Source organism: Odocoileus virginianus, chromosome 27 (genome assembly GCF_023699985.2).
Source record: "Odocoileus virginianus isolate 20LAN1187 ecotype Illinois chromosome 27, Ovbor_1.2, whole genome shotgun sequence".
NCBI classification, from domain to species: domain Eukaryota; kingdom Metazoa; phylum Chordata; class Mammalia; order Artiodactyla; family Cervidae; genus Odocoileus; species Odocoileus virginianus.
This window is the reverse complement of record NC_069700.1, coordinates 25,984,064-26,002,500: the sequence shown is the minus strand read 5'-3', so window position 1 is coordinate 26,002,500 and position 18,437 is coordinate 25,984,064. Positions and strand designations below refer to the sequence as shown.

Below are 18,437 nucleotides of genomic sequence, written 5' to 3'. Positions count from 1 at the left end.
TGGGAAAAGTCTGGATTCTAGGACCACTCTGTGAGTACCAGCGGGTGACCTTGAGAAAGTCCCTCACCTCCTCTCTACCTTGGTTCCTTGTGGGTAAACGGGGAAAGTCACTATATGTCAAAGACGAATGTAGCGCATGACACACAACAGGCTTCCTTGGTGACTGTGAACACACAAATGGGTCAAGCATAGCCTTTTTCTTATTCTTTCATAATGACAGGCTTCCGTGTCCTTCTTCCCCGTTAGACTTTGTGGTCCTTGAAGATGGGAAATTGTATTTTGCATTTCTATACAAGGCACAGTAGGTTCTTAATACTTTCTAATTGAATGGATGCATTCAGGAATGAATGAATGGCAGCTTTCTTTCTGCCCCTAACTGGGGTGGGAAGGAGCATTGTGAGTAGATGACATGAAGAGACAGGCGACCTGCATGTGGCCTCTGACTTGGCCTCCTACACTCAAAAGTCAGAGCTTTAGAGATTGTTCAGTCAACTTTCTCACTGCACAAATGGGGAAACTAAGGCTCAGAGAGGGGAAGGCATTTGCCCAAGGTCACACAGCTAATGAGAGAGCCAGGATTAAGAATCTCTTCTCAGGTTTCCTGATCTCCAGTCTAGGGCAATGTACACACTTCATTGCTTCTCTGGGACTTTTCTTCTAGGATAGAGAGCTAGTTCAGTGAAGGCTGGTTTCAATATCCTCTCTTCTGCCCTCTGCTAGTCCTTCCTCACATCCAGCTCCAATCCTTTCCTTTTCAGCCTTTCCCAACCTTGTTCAGCTAGGTATGGCCTCTGAAGTCTGGCTCCTGCCTTAACCCTTTACCATCCAACTGGGAATGGGGATCTTGCCTAGGGTTCCCCAACTCAATTTCCTCTCCCCACTCTCAGCCCTGGGAACTTGCGAGAACCCACAGTGGGGAGGGATGTGAGCTGGCCGCTGGCGCCCCCTCCGCGAACAGACGGAGGAGTTTGGGCTTAGTTTTCTCCTCCTCGGAAGGATGGCGGCGGTGCGGGTAGCGAGCGGGGCTGGGAGTGAGGAAGGGGTGCCGGGAGCCCCTGTTGCTTGTCCCCTTTGGGGTGGCTGTTAGGTAGGCTTGGGGAAGGCGGAGTTTGGGGGGCCGGGGGCGGGGCTCCTGTGCTGGGAGGAAGAGGGGGGGCGCGCTGGCTCCAGCTCCGCTCAGACAAAAGGCGGCGGCGGGAGCGGGCGGGAGGCGGAGCGGCGCCGCGAGGGCCTCAAGGTGACACCCGCCCCCGGCCCCGGCCCCCCCAGCCCGGCCCCCCAGCCAGCCTCCCCATCCCTATCCCCAAGCCCCTTACCCGTGGAGCCCTTTCCAGGCCCCCTCCCCCCGGCGGGGGGTGGGGAGCAGCGAGGGCCCCGCCCCCTCCCGCCCCCCTTCCCAGGGCCGGCGCAGGATGCCCCCGGCCCCCGGCAGCCCCCCGGGAGGCCCTGAGCTCGACGCGCCCCCTCTACGCCATGTCCCCCCCTGGCTCGGCCGCGGGAGAGAGCGCCGGCGGCGCCGGCGGCGGCGGTGGCGGCCCCGGAGTCCCGGAGGAGCCCACGGCGGCGGCGGCTACGGACGAGGGCCCCGCCCGAGAGGAGGTGAGAGCCGGTGGCGCCCCTTCCCAGGGCGCGGTCGTCCCTTCCCCGGGCGTGGCGCCCCTTCCCCCGCCGGTTCCGCCGCAGCGCGCCCGGCGCCCCGCACCCCGAGCCGGCCGCCGCAGCCGCAGTCCCGCGCCGTTGCCCCCGCCCGGCGGCCGGAGCTGTCCGCGGTGTCGGGGAAGGGGCCGCGCCGGGGGCGGGGCTCGGGGGTCCCGAGCAGGGGGAGGGGCCTAGGGGCGGAGCCTCGCGGACCCCGGGTGAGTGGGGGTGGGGACGGTAGCCGGGATCCTATCTCGCGGAGGGAGATGCTCTTTAGAAGGCCAGGAAGGGTGACTTAGAGGGGCTGCGGAAGGCAGGAGAGTTCCTGCCAGGTCCATGGAGGAAACGGTGGTGTTACCTGAGCTGGGGTCCTAAGAAGGTCAGATGTGAGCAGAAGCCATCCCCCCTGAGGTCACTGGGACTGTGTGTGTGTGGGGGGGATGTGTGCCTCTTTCATCCAAGGTCCGTGTAGCACCCCCCTCCAGGGGACTCCCAGGAATCTTTCCGGGTGTTGGTACCGAGCATACCTACCCCTCGTTGGGGGCATACTAAACCTGGAGACAAAGCGATGAAGGAAAGTACCAGGGGCTCCCCAATCTCCCATGCACGCTCCTGCACACACTGCACTAGGGAAAAGCACACAGGCGGGACCTGCAGGGAGGGCCCCTGTCACACGCACGCTCACTGGGGCAAGCACACACTCAAGTGGGCATGCAAAGGGGCACACATGCACTCCCCAAGGGCGAGGCTCCCACAAAGGCACATGCACCCTAATCTTGTCTGCATGTGCTGAGTACTATATCCTAAGCCAGCCACCTATCTGTACTTCCAGATCTTTCCTTGGATTTCACACCAGTCCAGGGCCCACTGCCTGTTATTGTGCCTTTCCTCTCTCCACCTTCTCTCCCTTCCCCTGGGGAGCCTCCAGGTCCAGGCAGGGGAATGGAAAGAATAAGTCAGGATCTCAGCAGGAGGGTATGTGGAGAGTTCCTAAAGCTAGATGGTGGGGGGAGCAGATGGGGGGAGCAGAGGGAAAGCCCAGGTCGCCACCAGACATCTGACTCCGTATACTTGTCCTTGAGTGGCTGTGGGTGCCAGCACCCAGAATGCAAAGAGAATGAGGCCCTGCTTTCAGGAGCACCCAGTCTAGTGAAGGAGCCAGACACATAAACAACTCACCGGGACCACCGCAGGGCAGAACATGATTTAGTGCTTTAAGAAGCCTAGGTACCGAGAATTGTTTTCTCTTGTCAAAGAGCTGGGCCACAAATATCTTCCTCCTTGCCTCCCACCCCCACCCCCGTCTCCCATCCCCTCTCCCCAGCCATATGTCTCTGCCCTTCTGGATGTTTCCTCCTGGACCACCTGCTACTCAGGGACACAACCCCCCTGCTTTCCATCTTAGAACAGGGGTAGGATGTTAAGGAGACTTGCCAGGGACCTGGGGTCCAGAGCGTGGGGAAGGAGACAGCGCTTGGGGTTTCCTGGGAGGTATGAGGGAGGTGGATGGGTCCGAGGAAGTGGCTCCTCCTAGGTTCTGGAAGAAGGGAGGGCCCCACCTGTGAAGTGGGAAGGGGATGTCAGTGGGCCCCTCCCTCCTTTACTAGAATACCTGGAAGGGGTCCGGGCTGGGGACTTGCCTTCGCTGATGCCTGTCTGTCCTCCCTGTCTTCCCTACCCACACCTTCTCCTGTTTCACTGCCATCTTTGTATCTGTCTTTGGACTGTTCCTCTGGGTGCCATCCTGCCCATCTGTGTCTTCTTTGCTATCTGGGCCTTCTCCCTCCACCCCTGGCTCTGATCCCTCTGCCTCTTGGGGTATCTCTCTCTGAACTTCCCCAAACTGGCATTCCGTTCCTTTTTCCTGACCTCATGGCTCACTCTGGGTCACTTCTGTGTTTATCTCTGATCCTGGCCTCCCATCTTGGTCTGACTCTTCTCTCCACATCCCTGTCTGTCTCTGCCTGTCATCTCGGGTGCTGGCCTCTGGCCCTCCCTTCCCGCATTCATCTCTGTACTGGGTCTTGCCACTCCGTCTCACTCCCCAATCATCTCGGCCCTTTGCCTGCCCATCTGAGCAGCAGCGTCCCATCCAGCCCTCTTTCACCAAGTCCCTCTGCCGTGAGTCCCACTGGAAGTGCCTGCTGCTCTCGCTGCTCATGTACGGCTGCCTGGGGGCGGTGGCCTGGTGCCACGTCACCACGGTGACCCGCCTCACCTTCAGCAGCGCCTACCAGGGCAACAGCCTCATGTACCACGACAGCCCCTGCTCCAACGGCTATGTCTACATCCCCCTGGCCTTCCTGCTCATGCTGTATGCCGTCTACCTGGTGGAGTGCTGGCATTGCCAAGCCCGCCACGAGCTGCAGCACCGGGTGGACGTGAGCAGCGTGCGAGAGCGCGTGGGCCGCATGCAGCAGGCCACGCCCTGTATCTGGTGGAAGGCCATCAGCTACCACTACGTCCGCCGCACGCGCCAAGTCACCCGATACCGCAATGGAGACGCCTACACTACCACCCAGGTGAGGAGCTGGAGGGGAGCACAGGCCGGTCCAGATGGGAGGGGGATGGCTGGGACCCTGCCCGACTGTCCCCAGGGGGAGCACAGCCCGCAGTGAGCTCTCGTGGGCACTGCCACAGAAGAGCAATAACCACCACCATAAAAATAACAGCAAACACTAGCAGACAGGTTCTGCTCTAACTACTTTACCAATATCAAAGTCAAACAGCTAGTGTATGGTGGAACTGGGATTTGAAGCCCGGCAGTCTGACTCCAGGGTCTGTGTTTCTGGAGATGATAAGATCCTACCTGGCTCCAACCGGGAGCTAAGCCAGGACAGGCTGAGGGTTCGATCAGGCGCCGAGAGCCGCCATGGGGCGGACGAGGGTGAGCGGACTGAAGCGACCCCGCCGCCTTCCCCGGCGCCGCAGGTCTATCATGAGCGCGTGAATACGCACGTGGCCGAGGCCGAGTTCGACTATGCGCGCTGTGGCGTCCGCGACGTGTCCAAGGCGCTGGTGGGGCTGGAGGGCGCGCCGGCCACACGGCTGCGCTTCACCAAGTGCTTCAGTTTCGCCAGCGTGGAGGCCGAGAACGCGTACCTGTGCCAGCGCGCGCGCTTCTTCGCCGAGAACGAGGGCCTGGACGACTACATGGAGGCGCGCGAGGGCATGCATCTCAAGAACGTGGACTTCCGCGAGTTTATGGTGGCCTTCCCCGACCCGGCCAGGCCGCCCTGGTACGCCTGCTCGTCCGCCTTCTGGGCCGCGGCGCTGCTCACGCTGTCGTGGCCGCTGCGCGTGCTGGCCGAGTACCGCACAGCCTACGCGCACTACCACGTAGAGAAGCTCTTCGGCCTGGAGGGCCCGGGCTCGGCGGGTGGCAGCGCCGGCGGCGGCCTCAGTCCCAGCGACGAGCTGCTGCCGCCGCTCACGCACCGCCTGCCGCGGGTCAACACGGTGGACAGCACGGAGCTCGAGTGGCATATCCGCTCCAACCAGCAGCTGGTGCCCAGCTACTCGGAAGCGGTGCTCATGGACCTGGCGGGGCTGGGCGCGCGCTGCACTGGGGGAGCGGCCGGTGGCTACGCCCCCACCTGCCGCTACGGTGGGGTGGGTGGACCGGGAGCGGCTGGCCTGGCCCCGTACAGGCGCAGCTGCGAGCACTGCCAGCGCGCCGTCAGTAGCTCGTCCATCTTCTCGCGCAGCGCCCTGAGCATCTGCGCCAGCCCGCGGGCCGCCCCCGGGCCCGGAGGGGTCGGGGCGGGCTGCGGGGGCAGCCGCTTCTCTCTCGGCCGCCTCTACGGCTCGCGGCGCAGCTGCCTGTGGCGCAGCCGGAGCGGGAGCGTCAACGAGGCGAGCTGTCCCACCGAGCAGACGCGACTGTCCAGCCAGGCCAGCATGGGGGACGACGAGGAGGACGACGACGAGGAGGAGGCCGGGCCGCCGCCGCCCTACCACGACGCCCTCTACTTTCCGGTGCTCATCGTGCACCGGCAAGAGGGCTGTCTGGGCCACAGCCACCGGCCGCTGCACCGCCACGGCTCCTGCGTAGAGACTTCACTGTGACCCCGGGTCCCGGGACCGGCCCGACGGTCTCTTCCCTGCCCCTTGCCGGGACGGCGCGTCCCGCGGGTGGAGCAGGGGGAGTCACGAATGTGGCCGAGGCCGTGCTGGGAACAGCGCGGGTGGGGAGGTGGGCGGCGAGGGGGCGCGGGCCAGACTCAGACGGGGCCGATCCGACCCCCCCACTTCCTGTACATAAAGAGACAGCTGGGGGGAGGGGAGGCAATCCCACCCCCGCAGAGCCGTCTCTTCCAGGCCTGCCCGCCCCTGAGTTCCTAGGGGGTCACCTCCCGTTCCGACACACACACTCGCACATTGGAGATTCCCTGTCCCGCCTTTCAATGGATCCAATGACTGTTACCTGGCGACTGCGCCCTGGAACCCGCCTTGGGCTCCGTCTCCAGGGAGAGGCCCTCGCTGTGCCCCTGGGGAGGTTTGGAGGCCGGGGGGAAGGGCCGGCCCGCTTTCTTTTCTCGCTGCAGCCTGATCCTGCGGGGGCCTCACTCTACCAAGGGGGCAGTGGTTCGGAGAACAGCAGGGCTGGCTTCCAACCAAGCTAATGAATTCAGTGGGTGTGAGGCCGGGGCCAGGTGTCAGCCGCGGTACTCCATCTCAAAGCCCTGGAGATGTTGCTCTCTTCTTCTTGGCGCTGGCCCCGACAAGATCCGAAGATCGGGGTTTCCTTTCCACCACTCCCACCACTGTTGTTTATCTCCCTGGGCCCCCCGGGAGGTTGGGTCCTGGGGGGACCTACTCACCACAGCTCTTCTTCCCCAGCCTGCTTCCTGGCTCTGAAGAGCTGTTGCCAGGGTGAGGGGGAAGGCAAACTGTGGAGGGCAGTGCACCTCAGTCGTTTAAACTTCAGCCTCCTTGCCTCGGTTCTGGGAGGGCACCCCCTTCAGGCGGCATTCCTTTAAGCTGACCAAGGCGTACGACTCAGCGGGGAGACTAGGAGACAGGCCTGGGTGACAACAGAGAACTCAGGAAGCAAGTGGGAGTCGAAGAGGAGAGGATCACGAAAAGATCCTCAAAGGTGGGGGTGTCCGTGGGGGCCGACCCTTGGCTCCCCCGTGTTCCTGGGGAGGAGTGGTCGTCCGCAAGCTGAGCCTCTGCAGGGCTGAGGACCTTGTCACGAGCCCAGCTGGAAGCTCTGTTCCATTGGCAGGGTCAGAGGCAGGAATTTTCTAAATCTTGCCCCATCCCTCTGTCCTCCCCTAGCCCGTGAGCTGAAGCCCTGCTGTGTGTCCCAGGGTCTTCAAAGGGGCATGCTGTCACCACCCCAGGGCGCTGGCCCCATGTCCTGTCCCCCACCGCTCCTACCCTGATGTGCTTCCGTGTGCATGTCTGTGTACAAAACCCCTGCCCGCCCAGCTCCGCTGGCTAACGTTTTCCCAGCTGACTTAGCGCCCAGGGAGAGAGCTCACATTTGCAGCCGGAGAGGATAACCCTTAGCCTCGACATGGCTCGCCGTCGATGCTTCTCACTTCATCTGAGCCATCAGAACCACTCCTCTCCCCTCTTCCTCCAGCCTGGCCAGGCCCGCACCACCCGGGGCGTGGCCTCCACCTATGCAACATCTCTGGCTCCCTTGCTCCCCTTCCCTGGGGAGTTGGGGGTGCACAGATTGTGGGGACACCATGGCCTGTGGCGCATTGGGGTTGAGGTTAACTTTCAGGTGGAGATGGCTGAATGGGAAGGGGAGGAGGCAGGAGAAGGGGAGGCTTGGGCAGGAGGGGACAGCTGCCCACTAGGTTTCCCTGGGCGGCCAGCACTGTGCTCTTCAGGGGCCTGGGGGTTGGAGCGCCCCTCTTTCCTTTGAATGGATGTCTGCGAGGTACAGGTGGTGAGCTGTGGCCTTGGCACCCAGTTCTTGGCCAGCTGGCACCCGGATGTCACACCTTTGTCTGGGGCATCCTGGCCACCTCGTGGCTCTGGGGAGGGAGGAACTCAGCTCCCTGCCTCAGGCAGATGCCTGAGACAGAGCCTGAGCTGGGAGGAGGGGAGAGGGGAGGGGCTGTGATTATTTTTGCCTGTATTGACCATTTCTGCCTAGGTCTTCTCACACTGACAGCCTCACACCTCCCACATACGCACAGACTTAGAGAGAAACCAAGTCTTTGGTCTATTTTCTTGGTAGCTTTATTGATTGCCAGGGAAAACGAAAACCAGAAAAATTAATCTCTAAAATTAAACTTTACACTGAATGTTCTTGTTTCTCTAATTAGAACCTCTGCTAGCAGCTGTGGCTATGTACACTCACACACTCACACACACCCTCACACCTATAAGTTTGCACTCCGGAACTGTCAGAGGGTGTCAGGCACAGACAGACTTGAAGTTGCCCAGACAGGCACACACGTGTGGTCACTCCCAAGCCCCCTTTGGTGCTCTGCTCCGTGCCTGCTTGTTGGAAGGAGTCCCTGGAAAGCGCTCCTAGGCTGTGGTTGCAGCCTGTGACCCAGCCTTTGGAAACATGGCTGGGGGTTCAGTCTGTGGAGGATGGGCCCTGGGGCTCAGCCTGAGTCCATCGGGCAGATCCTCTCATGGCCTCGTGGGGAGATGTGATTCCTGTGGGTGTGGCCCCAGGGCGGGTGGTCGTAGAGTGATGGGGACTCTTGGAGGGTGCCTGGAAGGTTTCATGTGTCCTGGGACAAGGGCTTGTGGGGTGGGCTGGGCCTGGCTGGGGAGAAGACAGGTCTCTGTCAACTGGGTGCATCACACTGTGGCCTTTCTGTTGTGGATTTCCAAGCGCAAAGATTGTATAAATCAAACTGGTGGATAATAAAGTTGCGGATGACTCACTGACTTCCCTCCCAGGGTCACACCTCTCTCACCATCTCCCAGTCCTGTGAGCAGCTCTTTGGGGAGGCCGCCGGGTCTGAGCCTCTCCCGTCACCTCTGTTTCCTCCTGCCCAGGTTGGGGTGGGGTGGACTAGGGCTGGCATGCCCTGCAGAACTGGAAGACTTAAGCAGAGTCAAGTAAGAGGGAGGTGGCATCTGCAGCGGTGAGGGTGGAAGAGCCAGGCAGAGCTCTGCTGAAGCCGGGGGAGGAGGAGAGAGTGTGAGTGTGTTTGAAGGTCAAGAGGTCAAGGATCTGTTTGGTAGAGAGAACAATGGTGGGGAGGAGGGTGGTTGGGGAGATGGATGGCCCCTGTGGGAGAGTCTGGGCCTCACAGTCTCAGGGTCGGCTTTCCGTATTCTTGGGAGAAGTCAGTCATTTCAGTGAGTCCCTTCATATCCTCTCCCTAGGTACCAGGGCTAAGTCCCACTTCCTACCTCTATCCCACACTCCTTCCTCTCCTCACAGATCCCTGCAGAACCTCAGTTGCTCACCCCCAGGATAGTCTTGGTCTCACCTCCCCCTCCCTTGGGACCAGGGTGACTCTCAAGAGCAGGCATGGCAGGGGCATGAAATGAGGGATGGGGTTGGGGCGGTGACCTAGGTCTGGTCACCACCCCAGCCCTGTTCCCATCTTATCCCACAGGATTCTCAGGGCCCTTGGCAGTGACTGGGGACATGAAGTGGCTGGGATTCAGGGCCCGCTGGCGGGCTGCTTCACGGTTGGCACAGAGGGCCTGGCCGATGAGGTACTCGCTCTCCTTGGCGATGTCTGACAGGCGCAAATCAAACTCCAGGAGGGTCTTGTTGTCTGACATGCCTTCCAGGAGCTGCTTCCCGCCATCCTGGGTCAGGAATACAAGGGAAAGGGTCACTTTCCACCATGACCCAGGACCACACAAACATGGGTGGATGTGTGCACATGTACACATACTGATATACAGACATGATGGGAACAACAACTTCACAACACAGTTCCTACTTTGTGTAGCGTTTTCTGTCCTGTTTCATCTTATTCCCTGAGAAAAATGGTGCTTGAAATTCACTACATGGACTTTTCAACCCCAGTGGTTTGAAAAACATGGTGCTGTATCAGTGACGATGACTCCATTCTTCTGGTTCAGCCATGAGCACGTGAGACCAATCTGGCCCGTGAGATATAAGGAAATTTGGAGGGAGTGGCATGTGGGAAGTTTTTTCTCGTAAAAGAAAAGAAGAGAGAAGTGGTCTCCTTTTTGCCTGCCTCTGAGCGCAGCCCTGTGGGAAGTACAGCCGCCATCTTGGGCCCATGAGAGTCACACAAGAGACAACGGGGCCATGGGGCTGGGTAGGCAAAGCTGAGGTACCTCAGAAGCACTGAGCCAAGGAACTCCCCAACCCCAGAACCCCCTTCTCAGGGGCTTCTGATTATGGGACACCGTGAACATTCCTCTTGTTTAAGCCATTTCCCACTGAAGCTTTCTGTTACTTATAGCCAAGAGCACTCTCTCTCGAGTCAGTGTCTGTGAGCCAGACTGTCCTCTGGGGAGGCTTGGTAGAGGGTGCAGGGCCCTAACTGGAGTGCCTGGAGGGCCCTCTTCTCTAAGCCTCATAGTTCCAGCCCCTTCTGGGTTGGGTGGCCCTCGCCCAGTAAGAAAAATTTCCTGTTGGGAGGCAGAAGGCTGGTTTTCTGTGGTTGTGACCCAATAATATGTTGCAAAGTCAACTCAATGGGTCACTGAAGCATCTTTAAAAAATGAAGTAGCAAAAAAAAAAAAAAATGAAGTAGCAGACATCATACAGGAAAACATGAGCATATATCACAAGCAGTGCAAGTTAAATTTCAATTACGTTATATCGATATATGTGTTCACTCGGTGCTCATGCAAATTGTGTTTCTTATTCTGAGACTTGGTCAAGATTTGAAAGACACTGTCTGTTGGCAAGGACCCAAGCTTTCAACCTGACTGGATGCTCTCAGGCAACTCACTAACCTCTCTGAGACTATTTTCCATCTCTAAAGTGGGGCTATTTTACTAGATAAGTTGAGGGTTAAAGAAAAACTAACGGATACTGGGTGCCTAGCATAGTATAGAATCCCAAGTAGTAGCAACAGCTAGTAAATACTGAGGACCTAGACAGTATCTGCAATGGTTGACTTCTTTACAATTATAACTCGTTTAATCTGCCCATTAACAACACTTAGAGGTAGATGCTACTACTATTTGCATTTTACAGATGGGGAAATGGAGGTCCCAAAAGGTTAAGTAAATTTAACCAAGTGCTAAATGGCAGAGCTGGGGTGAGAACTGGGTAAAGGCTGTGGCCCTAACAATTTCCCGGTAACTACTGGCGGTCGTCAGATTCCAAGCCCTCCGCCCAAGGCCCCAGGGTTCCCCTTGGCCCTGCGTGCCCCAGAAGCCGTGGCTCACCAGCCCGATGTGGTTGCAGGACAGGTTGATGCTGGTGAGCGTGGTGTTGATGGTGAGCACCTGGGACAGGAGGGTCGCGGTGGGCTCGGACAGCTCATTGCCCCCGAGGTGCAGCGTGGTGAGGCACTTGTTGGTATGCAGAGCGTGGGCGAGAGCCTGGCCGCCCTCATCCTCGATGCAGTTGAGGCGCAGGTTGAGGGAGATGAGGTTGCTGTTGTGCCCCAGGGCGTGAGCCAGCGAATGGGCGCCGGGCGCGCGCACCTGGTTGTTGGCGAGGTTGAGCACGCGCAGGCGGCTGTGGCTCAGCAGCTTGGCGGCGGCGCGCGCGCCCCGGTCCCCGATGAGGTTGTGCGACAGGTCCAGCTCCTCCAGGGCCGGGTGGTCCAGGAGGCTGCGGATTAGGATGCGTGCCTTGTCATCATCCACCTTGCTTCGGGTCAGTCTGAAGATCTGTGGGCAGCAGGAAGAATGTGCCTACCTACATACCTCCCCCAGGTAGAAGAGGGACCACCAGGAAGGCCAGAGATTCTGTTCTTTCAAGAACCTGGCTGTCCGGTGGCTGGGGTTCCGAGCTCCCAGTGCAGGGGGCTCAGATTAGATCCCTGGTATGGGAGGTGGATCCCACATGCTGCAATAAAGATAGAAGATCCCGCATGCTGCAGCTGTGTATGTGTGCTCAGTCCCTTCAGTCGTGTCCAGCTCTTTGCGACCCTATGACTGGAACTCCGCCAGGCTTCTCTGTCTGTGGGATTCTCCAGGCAAGAATACTGGAGTGGGTTGCCATGCCCTCCTCCAGGGGATTCTCCTGATCCAGGGATCAAACCCACGTCTCCTGCGTCTCCTGCATTGCAGGATTCTTTACTGCTTGAGTCATCAGGGAAGCCCATGCTGCATATGGACCCATCCAAATAAATAAATAAAAAGAGAGAGAGAGAAGAACTTGGCTGGGAAGTGGGGAGAGGTGGAGCAGTAAGGGAGAAAGGATTCAACCACCTGGCTGGCTTTTGGGCAGGACAGGTCTACCCAGAATGACAGTGATGCAGAACTGGTGGCAACTGGTAGGGAAAGGACTACCCCTTACTGAGTTATGACTACGTGCTGGGCATGCTGCTGCAGCATTCCATAGCCGTGCTCTCTAACCCTCAGCATCCTAGTGAGATCGAACAAGTTCTCTGCATTTTACAGGAGAAATGGAGGCTTTGAGCGGAAACGTCATTTGCCCATAGTCACACGGTGATTAAGCCATGGAGGCAGGTTTTGAATTCAGGTCTGTTGGATGAGTCAGCCCTTCACTGCACTCTCCTAGACTTTTGTGAGGTGATACCCCACTCTAGTTTTGATTTGCATTTCTCTAACAATTAGCTAAGTTGAGCATCTTTTCATGTGCCTGTTGGCCATCTTTGGAGAAACGCCTAGGTCTTCTGGACATTTTTGGATTGGGTTGTTCTGTTGTTATTGAGTTGTATAAGCTGCTTGTATGTTATGGAAATTAAGCCCTTGTCTGTTGCATTGTTTGCAAATATTTTTTCCCAGTCTGAAGGTTCTTTGTTTTATGGTTTCCTTTGCTGAGCAAAAGCTTATGCATTTGATTAGGATCCATTTGTTTTTGTTTTTATACATTGGTTTTAAACACATGCAAGTTTCTTCTTAAGGAAACCCAAAGCCCTCATCTGTTACTGCTCTACCTTTCTCTCCTTTCACAGCCAAGTTCTTGAAAAAGCTGATCTGTCTCCTCACTTTCCACTCTCTCCATGAACGCCTCTGATCTGGACTCTGCTCCTGGCACTCCACTGACATATCTTCCCCTCGGTGACCTCCAAGTTTGCTACATCCAGTCCTCAGCTCCACCCCACCCCACCGCTGCTCATCCCTCATCTTGAAATGCCTCCCTCCATAGGCTCTATGATACAATGCCATGTCCTCCTTTTCCTCCCCCTCTGATTCTTGGCATGCTCTCCTTCTTCCAACCAGAATATTTGGGACATACTTAACCTAAAAAAAATTCATTGTGTATCTGAAATTCAGATTTAACTGGACATCCCGTATTTTTATTGGTAAATCTGGCAACCCTATTTGAGTTGCAATTTCGCATTTATATGATTGCTGATTAGTGCCTTTTATCCCCACCAGATTGTCAGCTGGAGAGCACATATGGTCTAATTGTGCTCATTGTGGAATCTTCAGCACCTAGGACAGGGCCCGGGGTGCAGTTGAGTGTTGGATAAATAGCTGGTGAATGGGCTGGGCAGAACCATGTGCGTTTGTGCATTCCCAGAACCCAGTTTGGTCCAGGGCCACCAAGGACACTTGGTCAAGGAGCGCGAAGGAAATAGGAGCAAGAAGGTGGTGATGGAGGAGGAGGGGAAGGGGAGAGGGACTCAGAGAGACGCTGAGAATGGGAGGTGGGGGGAGGCGGGAGTAGGTGATACCTTGAGGGTGTGGCAGGCCTTGACAGTGGCCGCCAGGGAGTGGCAGTCGCGGTAGGTGAAGAGGAAGAGGTTCCACTCAAAGTTCATGCCACAGTCCTTGACACCGTATACCAGGTCCAGCTCCTCCAGATGGCTCAGGCCAGCCACCAGGTCGTCCAGTTGATAGTGGTCCATGGCCGGTTCCTCCATCTCCCCTTCGCTGCCGGAATCGGATTGATCCCCGCCGCGGGGCGGGGCTGGGAGCTGCATGGGCGGAAGGAACTGATCCACCCGGAGGGCGCGCACGTAGTTCCTGCAGAGTGGCAGCAGGCTGAGGATCACCGCGGGGTCAGTGGTGTTCGGGATGAAGTGTTTCAGCAAGTTCTCCAGGTGCAGCTCAAAGAACATGCGCTTCCAGCTGCCGCCGTGATTGTCCACGTGGCACACGGGCCACCGCTGCGTGCAGCAGCGGCGCCAGTAGCTCTCATCATCGATCAGGTTGGCGGTCACAGCCAGCGGCAGGTCAGGAGACAGGTGGTTCAGGACCTTCTTCTGATGCTCTGGGAGCAGCTGCTTCAGGATGGGGTTGTCTTTGGGAGCAAGAATAGGCAAATAGGAGGCACATTGTTGGGGACACTGCACTGTGGTACCCTGGGCTCTGCCTGTCTGTCTGGGGGCACCCAGGAAAGGGGAAGACCCTCCTCTGCCTTCAGAGAGCCCCAGTCTGTGAGAAGAGATAGCCTTCATTCTCAGGGAGGCTTGATCTGAGGAGGGACACACCATTCCTGACTCTGGAGTGGTCCTGGTTGAAGGTGGATATCTTACCATCTGGTCTCAGGGAGCTCTCTGTCTGAGACAGAATCCCAGGTCCAGCCCTCAATTTTTCCTTAATCTAGTAGAGGAGGTAATTCCTGACTTCAGAGGCTCCCAATGTGATTTGATTCATTCATTTCAAAACAAAAACTTTTTTTTTTCTTTGAGCACCTACTATGTACCACAGGCTTCCCAGTTGGTGCTAGTGATAAAGAACCTGCCTGCCAATGCAGGAGGAGACATAAAAGAGGCAGAGACATGGGTTTGATTCCTGGGTCAGGAAGATTCCTTGGAGGAGGGCGTGGCAACCCACTCTAGCATTCTTGCCTGGAGAACCCCATGGACAGAGGAGCCTGGAGTGCTACAGTCCATAGGGTCACAAGGAATCAGACACGACTGAAGTGACTGAGCATACACACACACACTACGTACCACGTGCTATCCTTGCATCCTAAGTGCTGAGGATACAAGAGTGAATAAAACAGAGGGAGGTGCTCCATCTTACTAGTGGAGGCAGACTGTAAACAAGTCACATGAATATATTGTAGGCCTGGTGGTGACAGGTGCCGTAGATAACATGATGGCCCTGTCCTCAGAGAGCTCCCCATCTGGTAGGAGAGGTTGGCGACTCTTCTTTGAAAAGGATGACCATTAACAGAGACTAAAGTACAGGACAAACCAAGGATCTATACATGCCCATAGAAGACTCCAAGCGAGTGGAGGATGGTCAACCAGGGAGGACTTTCTAGAGGAGGAGGTAGATGTGGTTTGGGCCAGGCTTTGTTGGAGAGAGTCGGAAAAGTAAGGAGCAGGCCTAGATATGGAGGGCACAGTGCGGGATGGGGGAGGTGTGTGGTGGGGCCTGGAAGTGGGGATGGCTGGAGAAACTGACTTGGCCTCAGGGTAGGGGGTAAGGGAGGAGGTGAGTGGGGATGAGGACATTTTCCTAAAGGAAATCAGTTCTGAATATTCACTGGAAGGACTGATGCTGAAGCTGAAGCTCCAATACTTTGGCCACCTGATGCAAAGAGCTGACTCATTAGAAAAGACCCTGATGCTGGGAAAGATTGAAGGCAGGAGAAGGGATGACAGAGGGCGAGATGGTTGGATCGCTTCACCAACTCGATGGATATGAGTTTGAGCAAGCTCTGGGAGATGGTGAAGGACAGGGAAACCAGGTGTGCTGCAGTCCACCGGTTTGCAAAGAGTCAGACATGACCGAGGGGCTGAACGAGACAAGGGGACATTGTAGGAGAGGGCAGGGGCTGCCCCCAGACCCGGCTCTGAGGCCTGGCCTCCAGGCAGTCCCCTCCCACCCTGCCCCACTCCTAGCTTTCTCTCTCCCAAGCGAGGAGGGGACAGACTCACTCTGGAAGTTCTTGACAATGTGCTGAATGCAGAGCTCTGTGAGGAGGGGCACAATGGCCAGCGACCACTCAGCATCCTCAGCGATGATCCTGCGCATCCGCCGGACCCCAGACCCAGAGCCTGGGCCCGTGGACTTCACCAGGGGGGGGATAATCGGGGTGGGCTTTGAGGGCTGTGGGCCTGTGCTCGAAGTTTGGCCCACAGCAGAAGACCGGTCCTGGGTGGAGGTTGAGGACCGGCTCAGGACCGACGGAGACTCTGTTGTCCGGGTCTCCTGCATGCTGGGGGCTGGCAACACAGGGCCAGGTGGCCCCCTGGTGATGGGCACGTGACGGGGAGCTTCTCAGACAGGCAGATCCTGGGTGCTGGCAGGAATCTGGAGAAAGAGAAGCAGGGAGAGCTGTTATTTTGGAGGGTTTCAGTGGGCATTTACCAACAGACATAGCACAGGGTGGTTCTGAAGGGCCAGTCTCTGGACTAGAGCAGGTCCAGGTGCAAAGCCCACCAGCTGGGTGGCCTTAGGCCGGTTATTGAAGCTTTTTGAGTTTCAGATGCTTCCCCTGTGAAATGAGGATAGCAGTTACCAATAAGATGATTGGGAAGAGTGACTAAAATAATGCATCCGAAGAGGCATAGCTTTCCGTGACACACGAAGCTGTAGCAAGCAGCAGAGCCACATTTCAGACAATAATAGCTACGCGGTAATTACGAGCAATTGCTGTATGCTGTCCCTTTTTTTAGTTTTTTATGCATATCAGCTCATTTGATTCTCACAGAAGCCTTTTTGAGATAGGCGCTGATGGACTAATTTTTTTCAGATGTGAAACTGAAGCTCAGAGAGGTTAACTGAGTTGCCTAAAGTCACACAGCTTATGTATAACAAAGGTGGATTAAAACTCAGCCTATGGGGACTTTCTTGGTGGTCTTGTGGTTAAGAATCTGCCTGCCAGTGCAGGGGATATGGGTTCTATCCCTGGTTGGGGAGATCCCACATTCCACAGGGCAGCTAAGCCCATGTGCCCACTCTCCACAGCTAGAGAAAGCCCCAAAGACCCCGTACAGAAACAAAGACCCCATACAGCCAAAAATTGGTACATAAACAACAACAACAACAACAACAACTCAGTCTGTCAAGTTCAGCCAAAAGGGTGAGGTATGATAAACATTTAGTTTGAAACAGCTCCCTTCCACTAAGCATTTTACAGAAAAACAACTGCCTAACCAGAAGGAAGGGATGAAGAACAGTACTGGCCAACTGAAGTATAGAAATAGAAATAGAATGGCTGCCAAAATGTAAGCCACATTTACTATTTAAAATTTTCTCCTATAGACATTAAGAAAGGAAAGAGAAAACAAGTGAAATTAACTTTATGTTTAACCCAGTATGTCCAAAATATTTAAACATGTAATCAATATAAAAATTATTATCTATATAATTATTAGGTATATGTATTTAAACCTTCAAAATCTGGTGGCTAGTGGCTCCCGTTTTAGGCAGTGCAGGCCAGAAGGGAAGGCTAGGGAAACCGGACCCATACCCTGCCCAGGGCATCAGCACCTTCTCCTCTTCCCTCAGTGGGCTTCTGCTTGCCCCTCCCTCAATCTTCCCATCCCAGTCTTCTTATTTCTCCCAGGCTCCGGGCATTCCAGACAAGCGGCAGCGGGAAAGTGTGGGAGGCTACAAGGCAGCTAAATCTGGGGCTGAAGACAGAGGGTGTATCCGGGCGCGCCATCACCTCGTTTGTCCATTCCTGCACCCATGCTGCAGTGTCCCCGCTCCCCCCAGGACCTCGGGAAGAATAGGGTCTGCTCAGCCCAGCACGGAGCTCCCGCTCTGGGTTTGCTCCCCGACTCCATGCACCGGGTAGTGGCTGGTGGGCAGGAACACTGTGAAACCAGCAAAGGTGTCCTTGGCAGATGGAGGGGACCAGATGGTGCTCCCCAGTCCTCCAGGCATCTCAAGGAGGAAGAGCCTGGCTGTGTGAGTGTGTGTGTGTGTGCATGTGTGTGTGTGTGTGAGGGGGAGAGAGGGAGAGAGAGAGAGACGGAGGCAGGAAGGGGCAGTGTAAGGAAGATATCTATGTATTTTGGTGACACACTTATGCAAATAAAATGCAAATTGACAGATTGGGTCCATGCATTGTGGGACAAGCAGCTGGCCTTTTTGACTCATGCTCCCTCCAAGGGTATGGCTGGGAGGGGATGTTGCTTGGAGGCCCCAGATGACTTTGCATTTCTGGCTCTGCCAGGCACTTGCTGTGTGACCTTGGCCAAGTTACTTGGTCTGAGTGCCAGTTTCCTTATCCGTCAAAGGGCACAGTAATATCTTCCTATGCAGGCTTTGTGGAGATTCCCCTGAGATAATACTTGGATCATATTCATAGTATTTGACGAGTGGGATTTCTCTGGTGGTCCAGTGGCTAAGAATCCGCCTTGCAATGCAGGGGACACAGGTTTGATCCCTGGTCAGGGAAGTAAGATCCCAAGTGCTCTGGAGCAATTAAGCCCATGCAACCACAAAAAACCAGTGTCCGTGTGCCGCAATGCAAGATCCTGCGGGAGGCAATGAAGGTACTATGTTCTGAATAAATAAACATTTTAAAAGGTTTTTGGCAGGAGTACCAGAGCAGGTGTGTGGAGGATGGAGGCATTCTGAGGGACAGGGGTTTGGGCTGGGGAGGGAAAGCCCTAGAGGCCTGCTTCTGAGTACTAACCTGAGATGGTGTCTTTGAGTGAGGTGCTTCTCTTCCTCCAGGGGACATGTGAGGGCAAAGAGGTGGTGATGTTCAGGTCTGGACAGGACGGGGTGGGGGTAGAGGGCTGGCAGTCTGGGCCAGAGGAGGAGGGTAGGGACAATAGGCCAGCTCTGCTCCCGCCAGCTCCGTGTCTGGACGC

General features: G+C 56.4%; 2 protein-coding genes across 2 annotated transcripts; one reads left to right on the top strand and one right to left on the bottom strand.

Moving 5' to 3' along the window:
* The first annotated feature begins 972 nt into the window (after positions 1-972).
* TMEM151B (transmembrane protein 151B) lies at positions 973-8,508 on the top strand. Its single transcript, XM_070456361.1, has 3 exons — positions 973-1,599; positions 3,720-4,160; positions 4,570-8,508. The coding sequence occupies exons 1-3, from the start codon at positions 1,474-1,476 to the stop codon at positions 5,704-5,706; spliced, it is 1,704 nt and encodes a 567-aa protein (XP_070312462.1). The 5' UTR covers positions 973-1,473; the 3' UTR covers positions 5,707-8,508.
* On the bottom strand, positions 7,744-18,437 carry TCTE1 (t-complex-associated-testis-expressed 1). Its single transcript, XM_020890776.2, has 5 exons — positions 18,257-18,437; positions 15,543-15,918; positions 13,383-13,951; positions 10,954-11,403; positions 7,744-9,387 (listed from the first exon to the last, which is right to left on the bottom strand). The coding sequence occupies exons 2-5, from the start codon at positions 15,820-15,822 to the stop codon at positions 9,178-9,180; spliced, it is 1,509 nt and encodes a 502-aa protein (XP_020746435.2). The 5' UTR covers positions 15,823-15,918; positions 18,257-18,437; the 3' UTR covers positions 7,744-9,177.

Excerpts from the sequence above, each read along its gene's own strand:
- TMEM151B (XM_070456361.1), top strand. The coding sequence starts at position 1,474 with ATGTCCCCCCCTGGCTCGGCCGCGGGAGAGAGCGCCGGCGGCGCCGGC. Across the intron at positions 1,600-3,719 it reads AGGGCCCCGCCCGAGAGGAG|CAGCGTCCCATCCAGCCCTC; the intron begins GTGAGAGCCGGT and ends CCATCTGAGCAG. Across the intron at positions 4,161-4,569 it reads ACGCCTACACTACCACCCAG|GTCTATCATGAGCGCGTGAA; the intron begins GTGAGGAGCTGG and ends CCGGCGCCGCAG.
- TCTE1 (XM_020890776.2), bottom strand. The coding sequence starts at position 15,822 with ATGCAGGAGACCCGGACAACAGAGTCTCCGTCGGTCCTGAGCCGGTCC. Across the intron at positions 13,952-15,542 it reads CATTGTCAAGAACTTCCAGA|ACAACCCCATCCTGAAGCAG; the intron begins GTGAGTCTGTCC and ends TTGCTCCCAAAG. Across the intron at positions 9,388-10,953 it reads CCTGCAACCACATCGGGCTG|GATGGCGGGAAGCAGCTCCT; the intron begins GTGAGCCACGGC and ends TTCCTGACCCAG.